General features: G+C 40.7%; 1 protein-coding gene across 3 annotated transcripts in view; it reads right to left on the reverse strand.

Moving 5' to 3' along the window:
• LOC111160011 (DEP domain containing 5) overlaps window positions 1-13,206 on the reverse strand; it is a 137,305-nt gene that overhangs the window by 83,465 nt on the left and 40,634 nt on the right. For all 3 annotated transcript variants that reach the window (XM_022522780.1, XM_022522781.1, XM_022522782.1), the window contains 2 exons: window positions 1,857-1,960; window positions 1,495-1,569 (listed from right to left, as the gene is read on the reverse strand). In XM_022522780.1, the coding sequence (XP_022378488.1) occupies window positions 1,495-1,569; window positions 1,857-1,960 (179 nt within the window). The remainder of the gene's footprint in view (window positions 1-1,494; window positions 1,570-1,856; window positions 1,961-13,206) is intronic.

Below are 13,206 nucleotides of genomic sequence, written 5' to 3' on the forward strand. Positions count from 1 at the left end.
CACTGACGAGCCTCTCTGTGCCCTCAAGGTATTTTGTCCATGCTTCTTTGCAGCAACATTCTGACCTGAATTCTAGTTAGTCATGTGTACATCTGCCTCTCCCCATCTACATTAAGAACTGTTTGAACACAAGACTACGTCACATTTGCCTTTGCTAACACTCCATCATTGATGCCTAATACTTGCCTTTTGCAGCATTAAATGCTCAAATTTTATGTCATTAATTTAAACAATCCATAAATGAGTCTGTATTGAAATTGATAAAAATCGAATATTAATCTAAGACAATATTTAAAAGAGTGGACTTTGTGTATCTGGCAAGTTAATTTTTCTTTCTGTCCTATATAATCCTGACTTTAGAAAATGAAAAATGTTCCAATATGACTAAAAGACTGACTAACACAAGACCCTGTGCTTTAGAATCCCCATGGGTGTAGACCCATGGGCAGGTTATATGCAGTGAAGTGACCACACATCATCACTTCCACCACTAGCCACTGCCAAGGGATGCCTATCCAGAGCTGGGCTGATGAGACTGTGCTGGGAACATGGAATTCTGGACAGAGAGGAGAAAGCTGACAGCAGAGCTGGGAGCTGAACACTGTTCTAGGAATACCTGCTCTTACAGTTCTTAGAGCCACCTTGGTCCCCACCTCCTTCTGCATGATGTTCAAGCCTTCCCTGGTGGCCTCACCAGGTCTCTATATCCTGAGAGTAAATTTCCCTTTTTGTGTAAACCAATTCAGTAGGTTCAGTTATTTGAAAACAGAGCGTATCACCTCACACATATATGCTGGAACAAACCTTCGGAAGAAATCACACCACACTGTTAACAAGGTTCCCTCTTAGAAGGGAACTGACAGTAGAGGGAGGGGGGAGATCTTCCTTTTTACTTGATATACCTCTGATTATTTGAATTCTAGGAACATGAGTTCCTTTTGTAATTAAAAAAAAAAATCTTTTTTTAATTCCCTAGAAGCAATTGAGGGATGAGGTAGAAAATAGCAAGAACACAGTTTTAGTAAAACAGCCCAAGGAAGATTCCTTCCAGCTCTTTACTCTCAGGTTACCATGAGAAGGAGATGAGAACAGCAGACCCAAAAGCTAAATGTTGGCCATTAAAACCATCCAATTAGAAGTTACTGCTTTCAATTAATCTTTGAAGTAGGTGGGTAGGGAGATTATCAACTGGATCTGGGTCTTTGGATGATAGTAAAAAGAAGTTCATAGCCTGGGTGCCTGGGTGGCTCAGTGGGTTAAAGCCTCTGCCTTTGGCTCAGGTCATGATCTCAGGGTCCTGGGATCGAGCCCCACACTGGGCTCTCTGCTCAGTGGGGAGCCTGCTTCCTCCTCTCTCTCTGCGCCTGCCTCTCTGCCTACTTGTGATTTCTATCAAATAAATAAATAAAATAAAATAAAATAAAAAAGAAGAAGAAGTTCATAGCCATGTGGTAAACAAGATGCCAGCTCACCATGGCTAGTGTCCTTACTCACCATTGAATGACAGATTGATGGCCTCTAGGTAGTTTCCTTGTGCTGAGGTAGAATTGTCTCCTTGAGGAAAACCCTCTGAAGCAAAAAAACACAAGAGAAGGAAAAGTATCTCATGAAAGATGAACGCTAAAAGAACAAGCGGAAAGTGGTTGAATGGGGCCCCCCAACCCTGTAGTAGGAACATTACTGAACTTACTGCATACCTAATGAACAAGTTGACGCAACCACAAATAGAAACCTGACCAGAAGCAGAAACTATGCCCAGCACTGGGAGGGAAGCAAGCATGAACCTCTTCATCTCCCCTCCTTCATCTCTCCATCCTCCTTTCCCTGCCGTACCTCCTATCATATGTATGCAGTACCTGCCTGTTCCAGTCGCACCAACACTGGATACTGGATGAAGAGTTTTTTAATGGTCACAAGGAGTGAAGTCCACTCTTCTCTCCTCTCATTCTGCACCACCACTCTGAAAGGAATATTGTAAAAAATACTGAAGAGCTTATTATTTACATCAGGTCCTTCACAGGGTTTTGAAGGAAAGGAGAAGATGAGATTCCCAAGGTTAGGGTAATTTACCATATAATAACAAGTATTAAAGTCAAATGCACATAACAAACATTAACAAAGAAATGTAATCACATAAACAGTCACACAGATTGAAAACAAAATAAAATATTTAAAAACTGCCTTGAGATTGTATTAATGCCTAGCATTGAGTAGGAATATGCAATTTTCACATAATGAATTACAATTAGGGAATATATAAAAACCCTAAAAGAAAATATCCATATGTATGTTTTACATATATATCCAATAAACATGTCTAGGTCAGGAAACTAGATTAATAGAAAGGGATGGGTTGGGGTGAGCCTCGCTGGCTCACCCAGTAGAGCATGAGACTCTTGATCTAGCGTTGTGAGTTTGAGCCTCATGTTGGGCATAGAGATTACTTAAAAATAAAATCTTTAAAAACAAGTAAGAACAGACACCTGGGCAGCTCAGTCGGTTAAGCGTCTGTCTGCAGCTCAGGTCATGATCCTGGAATCCCAGGATCGAGCACCACGTCGGGATCCCTACTTGGCAGGGAGTTCACCTCTCCCTATGCCCCTCACCTGCTCATGCTTTCCTGCTCTCTCTCTCTCAAATAAATAAATAAAATCTAAATAAGTAAATAATACAAATGGGGCACCTGGCTGCCTCAGTCAGTAGAGCTTGCAACTCTTGACCTCAGGGTTGTAAGCTGGAGCTCTACTTTGGGCATGGAGATTACTTAAAAATAAAATCTTTTTTTTTAAATTGTATTTATTTATTTGAGAGAGAGAGAGGGGCCGAGCAGCTGAGCAGGAATCCTAATTCAAGGCTTGATCCCAGGAACCTGAGATCATGACCTGACCCGAAGGCAGATACTTAACCAACTAAGCCACCCAGGTGTTCCTTAAAAATAAAGTCTTAAAAAAGGGGGGGGGGGGGCACGCCTGGATGGCTCAGTGGGTTAAAGCCTCTGACTTGGGCTCAGGTCATGATCTCAGGGTCCTGGGATCAAGCCCCTCATCGGGCTCTCTGCTCAGCGGGGAGCCTGCTTCCTCCTCTCTCTCTGCCTGCCTCTCAGCCTACTTGTGATCTCTGTCTGTCAAATAAATAAATAAATAAAATCTTTAAAAAAAAAAAAAAAAGGAAAGAAAGAAGTGAGAGGTGGCAATCTGTTTACTATAGACCTTCTGAACCATGTGAATGTATCACAAAAAGTAAAATTTAAATTTAAATGAAAATATATACATTTGCATTAAATTAGCAATTTTTTTTTAAGATTTTATTTATCTATTTATTTGACAGAGGGATAGAGAGAGTCAGAGAATACAAGCAGGGGGAGTGGCAGGGGAGGAGAAGCAGGCTCCCAGTTGAGCAGGGAGCCTGATGCAGAGCTCCATCCTAGGACCCTGGGATCATGACCTGAGCAGTAGCTTAACTGACTGAGCCACCCAGGTGTCCCTAACCTAGCAATTTTAATGCTAGGAACTTATCCTAAAGAAACACACAGCAGTGGGTGCCCGAGAGGCTCAGCTGGTTAAGCATCTGCCTTCAGCTCAGGTCATGATCTTGGGGTCCTGGGATGGAGCCCTGAATTGGGCTCCCTGCTCAGTGGGTAGCCTGCTTCTTTCTCCCTCTCCCCTGCCTCTGCACATGCTCTCTCTTGATATATCTCTCAAATAAATAAATAAAATCTTTTTTTTAAAAGAAAGGAGGAGAGGGGCGCCTGGGTGGCTCAGTGGGTTAAGCCGCTGCCTTCGGCTCAGGTCATGATCTCAGAGTCCTGGGATCGAGCCCCGCATCGGACTCCTTGCTCAGTGGGGAGCCTGCTTCTCTCTCTGCCTCTGCCTGCCTCTCTGCCTGCTTGTGCTCTCGCGCGCTTGCTCGCTCTCTCTCTCTCTCTCTCTCTGTCAAATAAATAAATAAATAAAATCTTAAAAAAAAAAATAAAAGAAAGGAGGAGAGAAAGAAAGAGAGAGGAGAGAAAGGAAAGGATAGAGGGAGGGAGGGAAATGGGAGGGAGGGAAAGAAAGAAGGAAGGCAGGCAGGCAGACAAAGGGAGTGTCTGGGTAGCAGAGTCAGTTAGTGTCTCTTTTTTTTTTTTTTTTAAGATTTTATTTATTTATTTGACAGACAGAGATCACAAGTAGGCAGAGAGGCAGGCAGAGAGACAGAGGAGGAAGCAGGCTCCCTGCCAAGCAGAGAGCCCAATGCGGGGCTTGATCCCAGGACCCTGGGATCATGACCTGAGCCAAAGGCAGAGGCTTAACCCACTGAGCCACCCAGGCGCCCCAGTTAGTGTCTGACTCTTGGTTTTGGATCAGGTCATGATCTCAAGTTGGGCTCCACACTCAGTGCTGAGTCCGCTTAAGACTCTCTCTCCCTTGGCACCTGGGTAGCTCAGTTGGTTAAGCAACTGCCTTAGGTTCAGGTCATCATTCTAGAGTCCTGGGATCAAGTCTCACATTGGGCTCCCTGCTCGGCGGGGAGTCTGCTTCTCCCTCTGACCTCTCCCCTCTCATGCTCTCTCTCTCATTCTCTCTCTCTCAAATAAATAAATAAAATCTTTAAAAAAAAAAAAAAAACTCTCTCTCCCTCATCCTATGCCCCTATCTCCCCAGCTCTTATCCTCCAAGATAAATAAATCTTAAAAAAAAAAAAAAGAAAGAAAAGAAACACACAGGACCCAGAATAGCCAACCCAATATTGAAAGAGAACAAAGTTGGACACCTTTGAAGCTTCAAGAAGCTACAGTAATCAACACAGTGTGGCACTGGTGAAAGAGGAGACAAAAAGATTAATGGAACAGAATTGAGGACCTAGAAATAGAATCCCCAAAATATATCAATAGATCTTTGACAAAGAAGCAAAGATAACACAACGGAACAAAGATATTCTTTTCAACAAATGGTGCTGGAACAACTGGACATCCACATGCCAAAAGAGAGAAAGAAAGAAAGAAAGCCAGACATGGACTTTACACTCTTCATAAAAATTAACTAAAAAATATGCTTTGATCCTGGGTTTTGGCAGAAAACTTTTTAAGAAAAACCAACTCAAAGTAGATTATAGATCTAAATATAAAATGTAGAACTATACTGGGCATCCGGGTGGCCCAATCGGTTGGGCGTCTGCCTTCAGCTCAGGTCATGGTCCCAGGGTCCTGGGATTGAGTCCCACATTGGGCTCCCTGCTCCACAGGGAGTCTGCTTCTCCCTCTGCCCCTCCTCCTACTCATCAATCTCTCTCTATCTCTCTCTCTCTCTCAAATAATAAATAAAATCTTTAAAAAAAAATAGCACTATAAAACTCCTAAAAGATAACGTACCACAAAACCTAGATAATCCTGGGTAGGATGATGACTTTTTAGATTCAACACCGAAGTCACAAACAAAAAACTGATAAGCTAGACCTTATTAAAATACAAAAACTTCTGCTCTGAGACAATGTTAAGAGAATGAGAAGACAAGCCACAGACTAGAAGAAAATGCTGGCAAAAGACACATTTGATAAAGGACTATCATCCAAAATACACAAAAAACTCTTAAAACTAAACAATAAGAAACAAACAATCCGATTCAAAATAGGCAGAACATCTAAAAAGACACCTCAGATGATACACACATGGCAAATAAGTATATGAAAAGATGTTCCACATCATGTCATACGGGGAAATGCAAATTAAAACAACAATAAGGGACTACTATATACCTATCAGAATGGCCAAAATCCAGGACACTGACAACACCAAATGTTGGTAAGGATGTGGAGCAATAGAAACTGTCATTCATTGCTGGTGGGAATGCAAAGTAATGCAGCCACTTTGGAAGACAGTTTGGTGGTTTCTTAAACATACTCCCATCATATGATCTAGAAATCATACTCCTTCATATTTGCTTAAAGGAGATGAAAACTTCGGTCCACACCAAAACCTACATACAGATGTTTACAGAAGCCTAATTTATAACAAAGCTTGAAAGCAACCAAGATGTCCTTCAGTAGATGAATGGATAAATAAATTGTGGTATATCCAGACAATGGAATACTACTGAGTGCTAAAAAGAAAAGAGCCATGACAAGACCTGAAGGAACCTTAAGTGCATATTACTAAGTGAAAGAAGCCAATCTGAAAAGGTTATATACTGTATGATTCCAACTACATGACTTTCTGGAAAAGGCAAAACTGTACAGACTCTAAAAAGATCAGTGGTCGCCAAGGGTTAGGGCTTTGGGGAAAGGGATGAATAGCAGTACACTGAGGATTTTTAGGGCAGTAAAAATACTCTGCAAGATACTATAATGATGGAGACAGATCATTAAATATTTGTCTAAGCCCACAGAGTGTACAATACCAAGAGTGAGTCCTAAGGTAAACTATGGATTTTCAGTGATTATGGTGTATCTGTGTAGGTTCATTAGTTCTAACAATGGCATCACTCTGGTAAAGGATGTTGATAATATGAGAAGGGCATTATGTAGGTGTGGGTAGAGAAAGTGTATGGGAAATCCCTGTACCTTCTCTCAATTTTGCTGGGAACCCAAAATTGCTCTAAAAAAATTAGAAGTCTTAATTAAAAAAAAAAAAAAAAAAAGGCGAGGAGCCTGGGTGGCTCAGTGGGTTAAGCCTCTGGCTTCGGCTCGGGTCGTGATCCCAGGGTCCTGGGATTGAGCCCCACATTGGGCTCTCTGCTCAGCAGGGAGCCTGCTTCTCCCTCTCTCTCTGCCTGCCTCTCTGCCTACTTCTGCCTACTTGTGATTTCTCTGTCAAATAAATAAATAAATAATCTTAAAAATAGGGGCAACTGGATGACTCAGTGGGTTAAAGCCTCTGCCTTCAACTCAGGCCATGATCCCAGGGTCCTGGGATTGAGCCCTGCATCAGGATCTCTGCTCAGCAGGGAGCCTGCCTCCCCCTCTCTCTCTGCTTGCCTCTCTGCCCACTTGTGATCTCTATCAAATAAATAAATAAAATCTTAAAAAAAAAAAAAAGCAAGAAACATTCAGGAATGCATAACTATATAACTGTATATCACAGTGGACATTGATTAATTTAAAAATTAGAAAAAGAGGGGCGCCTGGGTGGCTCAGTGGGTTAAGCCTCTGCCTTCAGCTCAGGTCATGATCCCAGGGTCCTGGGATCGAGCCCCGCGTCGGGCTCTCTGCTCCGCAGGGAGCCTGCCTCCACCTCTCTCTCTTTGCCTGCCTCTCTGCCTACTTGTGATCTCTGTCTGTCAAATAAATAAATAAATAAAAATCTTAAAAAAAAAAGAATTAGAAAAAGATTGGGGTGCCTGGGTGGTGCAGTTGATTGGGAATCCAACTCTTGGTTTTGGCTCACGTCGTGATCTCAGGGTTGTGAGACTGAGCCCCGTGTTGGGCCCTGCACTCAGCACAGTCTGCTTGAGATTCCCTCTCCCTCTGCCCCTCCTACTCATTCTCCCTCTCTTTCAAAGAAATAAATAAATCTTTTTAAAAATGAGAGGGGTACCTGGGTGGCTCAGTCAGTTAAGCAGCTACCTTCGGCTCAGGTCATGATCCCAGGGTCCTAGGATAGAGCCCCACGTCAGGCTCCCTGCTTACAGGAGAGCCTGCTTCTCCCTCTCCCTCTGCCTCTGCCTGCTGCTCTGCCTACTTGTGCTCTCTCTCTCTCTGTCAAATAAAGAAATAAAATCTTTAATAAATAAATAAAAATTTGGAAAAAATAAAAATTAGAAAAAGATTAAATATATACAATAAGGAATTAAATCATGATAAAATTTCAGGCTACAACAGATATATAACTATCAAAAATGAAATCCTCTTTGATAGCCATTTAATATGAGTAATGAAGGTCCACAATACTATTCTCACCCAAGTATATTTGATTTTATTAAAAACAAAGCAAGCCGGGAACCTGCGTGGCTCAGTGGGTTAAGCCACTGCCTTCGGCTCAGGTCATGATCTCAGGGTCCTGGGATTGAGTCCCGCATCGGGCTCTCTGCTCAGCAGGGAGCCTGCTTCCCTCTCTCTCTCTCTGTCTCTGCCTGCCTCTCTGTCTACTTGTGATCTCTCTCTGTCAAATAAATAAATAAAATCTTAAAAAAAAAAAAAAAGCAAGCCAAAAAAATCATCCAATTTTAAAACAGGCTAAATAGGGGCACCTGGCTGGCTCAGTCAGTGGACCATGCAACTCTTGATCTCAGGATTATAGGTTTAAGCCCCACACTCAGTGTAGAGATTACTTAAAAAATAAAATAAAATCTTTAAAAAATAAAATAAAGTGGGCCAAATAGAAAAAGATCTAGAGAAACATACCACAGGATTAAAAGTACTTCTCTCTGGATTACAAAGTCAAACCAAGGATAAGACAAAAAACAAAAAAGATGAAAAAATTAGCTAAGACGATGAATATACAATTTGCAAAAGAGAAATACGAAGGCCAATCAGCATGAGAAAACATTTACTCTTGGTAATAAAAGAAATGACTATTAAGATTTAGTGAGGTAACTGTTCTTCCACTTTAACTGTGAAGAAAGAAAATAGTATTCAGTGTTGGAAAGGACAGAGAAATAACATGACTACTGGGAAAACAGATTTTTTTTTAACTTCAGTGGTTTTGCAGGGCAATTTGGCAACACAAATGAAAAGCCTTAACAGAAACAGAGTATCTTTGACCCAATAACTCCGTTTCTGGGAACTTATCCTAAGTTTACGCTTAAGGTTATGCTAAGTTATAAGGTTATGCTAAGGTTATAACTAAGCTAATGCTTAAACACTGTAAGACCATTTACTGGTAGAACTTCTGACAGTAGTGGAAAGTTGAAAATTACTTGGGTTCAATAATAGTTAGCAATCAAATGAAATGTCTGCAGAGCAATAAAAATGATGCTGTGGAAACAGAGTATTTGACATGGACTGGCATTTGTGATAAAGTAAGTGGAAAATGCTGGTTTTACGGTGCCTGGGTGGCTCAGTTGTTAAGCATCTTCCTTCAGCTCAGGTCATGATCCCAGGGTCCTGGGATCAAGCCCTGCATTGGGCTCCCTGCTCAGCAGGAAGCCTGCTTCTCCCTCTCCTACTCCTCCTGCTCGTGTTCCCTCTCTCGCACTCTCTCTCTCTCTCTCTCTGTCAAATAAATAAATAAATAAAATCTTAAAAAGAAAATGCTGGTTTAAAACATCATGTGAAAAAAGCAGGGGAGTCTGTGAACACATCTCTGTGAAAACTACTCTGTCTCTACAAACAAAGAACAGGGTTTGATAAACCCAAGTGATGATGACTGCACCTGGGAAGTGGAATTGAGGGTGTCCTATATTGTCTTACCCTGTACCTAACTATATTTCATGATTTTCCTAAAAATAAACCTGTATTGTTTTTATAGTAAGAAAAATACAACCAAAGCTTTTTTTAATTTAAAAAATGTTGGGGCTGATTTTTTAATAATGTGAGGAAATTTTAATATGTTAATGATATATTATCTTAATGATATATTTATGATATATTATCTTAATGATATATTTATGATAATGTATAATGATATATTAATGATATATTTACACATGTAAATCTATACCTGTAATTCATTCATGCTTTCTACAATCTGTTTTAATATGTCCATAATTATCCTCAAGTGAATTCATACTCATTCATATTCATTATGTAGAAATAACTTCATATATTCTTAGGCCAAAAGAGGTTCTCAGGTTCTAGGAATCAGCTGGCTCAATTGGAAGAGCATAGAACTCTTGACCTCAGGGTCATGAGTTCAAACCCCATGTTACATGTAGAGATTACTTAAAAATAAAATCTTAAAAAAAAAAAAAAAATCAAATAAAAAAGTTCTAGGATCCACTGAAGTGGTATCAAGAATTTAACAGCATGAAGGGATAAATGGCGACGTTGGGGGAAGAAATGGCCCATTACAATACAGGACCCAAAAGAAAATCGACAAATAATTTAAAGTATGATCAGTATGGGGTTGAAGAATACAGTGGTCAAAAGCACAGACTCTGAACCACACTGTCTGAATCAAGTGCATTCTCCATCACTTAATCCTCCATGGACTTTGGATATGTTACTTAAACTCTGTGTCCAAGTTTCTGCATGCGTAAAATGGGATAACAGCAAGCATCACAAGGAATGCTATGATATTTAAATGAAATCAAGATACTAAAGTGCTTAGCCAGTGTCCCATACATAGTAAGTCCAGAATACAAATGATAAATATTATCATCTTATTACCATCTCAATAGGAAAGTGGAGCCACTCTTATATTCTATCTTACGCTCCTCTATAGATTTTTCATAATTTCTACAATGAAGATGCATTATTTCTTAAATGACAGAAAAAGGTAATCTGGTAAGTGATAAAGGAAATAGAGTTGACTTTTGAACAACATGGGGGTTGGAGGCACTAACGCCCCTGCCCTGTGCAACTGAAAATCTGTGTATGTTTTGACTCTCCAAAAACTTAACTACTAATAGCCGACTGCTGACCAGAAGCCTTACTGATAACATAGTCCATTAATGTATTTTGTATGTTATAGATATTTTATACTATAGTCTCACAATAAAATAAGCTGGACAAAATAAAGCGTTATTAAGAAACTCATAAACGGTGGCACCTGGGTGGCTCTGTCAGTTGAGCGTCTGACTCAATTTCAGCTCAGGTCATGATCTCAGGGTTGTGGGATAGAGCCCTGTGTTCTACTCTGTGCTCAATACAGAGAGATTCTCTCTCTCTGTCCCTTCCTCTGCCTTTCCCCCTGCTCACATGCATGAGTGCTCCCTCTCTCTCAAATAAATAAATCTTAAAAAGAAATCATAAGGAAAATACCTTTACATGCTGTATTGTATCTGTCAAAAAAATCCACATATAGGTGGAACCATGCAGTTCAAAGTCATGTTGTTCAAGGGTCAACAGTATAGCAAAGTGTTAATTATAGAACCCAGGTGGTAGGTGTATGAGTGTTCACTATACAATCCTTTCAACTTGTCTCTCTGTTTGAAAATTTTCACAGTAACATACTGTAAAAACAAATAGAAAATTACCTAAGCTAAAAATGATACATGATCCTAGAAAGAAATCTGGATCAGGAAAAGCATCTCAAGAAGGAATATTAGGACAACTAGCACTGTTACAATGTCCTTGCTCTAAGGAGATAATGAAGTATAAGATAACCATGTGTCTATTAAATGTTAATAATTAATAAATCTGGTGAAAAGTATACAGATATTCATTATATTCCTCCTTCCACTTTCTCATAACTTAAAATTTTTTGAGATAGAAATTTTATAGTTTCTTTTTTTTTTTTAAGATCTTATTTATTTATTTGACAGAGAGAGATCACAAGCAGGCAGAGAGGCAGGCAGAGAGAGAGGAGGAAGCAGGCTCCCCGCTGAGCAGAGAGCCCGATGCGGAGCTCGATCCCAGGACCCTGAGATCATGACCCGAGCCGAAGGCAGCGGCTTAACCCACTGAGCCACCCAGGCGCCCCCTGAGATAGAAATTTTAAAAGGTTGCCCAAAAAACTGCCTAGAAAGTGTCCGTAACTTCTGTCATTCTTTGGGGCTTATCCACAACCACAGTTTAAAATATAACTATGTGTATGTATACACACACACACACATATACATACACATAGTAAGTCCAGAATACAAATAATATGTGTGTGTGTGTATATATATATATATATATATATATATATATATATACATTATACATATACACATACACATTATACATATACACATACATATATACATATATACACACATATATATACATATATACACACAGACACACACACACAGTTATAAAAGAATAAAAAATTTCTTCTTTAGGAATGTTATGACAAAGTTGAGAATGGGGGCGGCAGGGGGAATACTCTACAAATTTGCATTTGGTGCTGGCTTGGGACTTAGGAAGGAACTAGCTACAAAGAAAGGTTTAAGGCTCCAGGTTGGGGGTAGGGGAGAAGAATGGCCATCTGAGACAAAAACTAAACCCACATAGTAAACTGTTTCTGCAAAAGAGACAGACATTGATTTCCCAGTCTGAGGTGGTAAGGGAAATGAGCAAAGGGTTCCTCCTCTTAGTTACAGAAGGAAATAAATAGTCTGAGGCAGCAAGAATGAACCAGTAACAGAGTCATGTGCTTGAGAGAAGCAGTCTCTACCGGCTTTAAGAAGTGTAGTAAGGTGAGGAAACACACTTCGTATCAAAAGAGTTCCTTTTTATTTAAACATAAATTTTTGGGGGGCGCCTGGGTGGCTCAGTCAGTTGAGCATCTGCCTTTGGCTCAGGTCATGATCCCAGAGTCCTGGGATTGCCCCGCATAGGGTTCTCTCTGCTTGGTGGGGAGCCTGCTTCTCCCTCTTCCCTCTGCCTGCTGCTCCTCCTGCTTCTGCTAGCTCTCTCTTTCTCTGTCAGATAAATAAATAAAGTCTTTAAAAAAAAATCTTGGGGGACGCCTGGGTGGCTCAGTTGGTTGAGCAGCTGCCTTCGGCTCAGGTCATGATCCCAGCATCCTGGGATCAAGTCCCACATCGGGCTCCTTGCTCATCAGGGAGCCTGCTTCTCCCTCTGTCTCTGCCTGCCATTCTATCTGCCTGTGCTTGCTCTCTCTCCCTCTCTCTCTCTGACAAATAAATAAATAAAATCTTTAAAAAAAAAAAAATCTTGGTACCTCAGGAAAAAATAAAACAATCCATTTAAACTCTACAAAGCGAAAGGCTTTCTAAAGCCTCGAGATCTATTCTATCGTCCACCTGAAGTGCCAACAGTCATGTGATAAACTTCTCCAGGGATCTGAGAATTTAAAAGATCAAAGCCCTTCAGCTCCAGCCCATTGAGCAATCCCCATCCGACTGTATCTGCTATGCTTCTAGCATCTCACAAAGCGTCCCCTTATTCAGTGGCACTGTCAGGACATCTGGACTGATCTGAATTCTGTGCTGATGGAATGAGAAGTACAGGGCATCAGCAACGAGGTTAAGTCTTAACTAAAAAGGTCCAATCAAGTCTTTCCAGAGGGCTTCTCAACCTCAGCACTACTGGTATCGTGGGCTAAGTAACTTTGCTGTGCAGGCTGTCCTATGCACACTGTAGGACACTTAGCAGCATCCCTGGCCTCTCTGCAGGAGATATCAGTTGTATAACTTCCCCTTCTTACCTCCCGCACACTATTTTGACGATTAAAAAAAA

Source organism: Enhydra lutris, unplaced genomic scaffold, assembly GCF_002288905.1.
Source record: "Enhydra lutris kenyoni isolate GAN:26980312 unplaced genomic scaffold, ASM228890v2 scaffoldscaffold73, whole genome shotgun sequence".
In the NCBI taxonomy this organism is placed as follows: domain Eukaryota; kingdom Metazoa; phylum Chordata; class Mammalia; order Carnivora; family Mustelidae; genus Enhydra; species Enhydra lutris.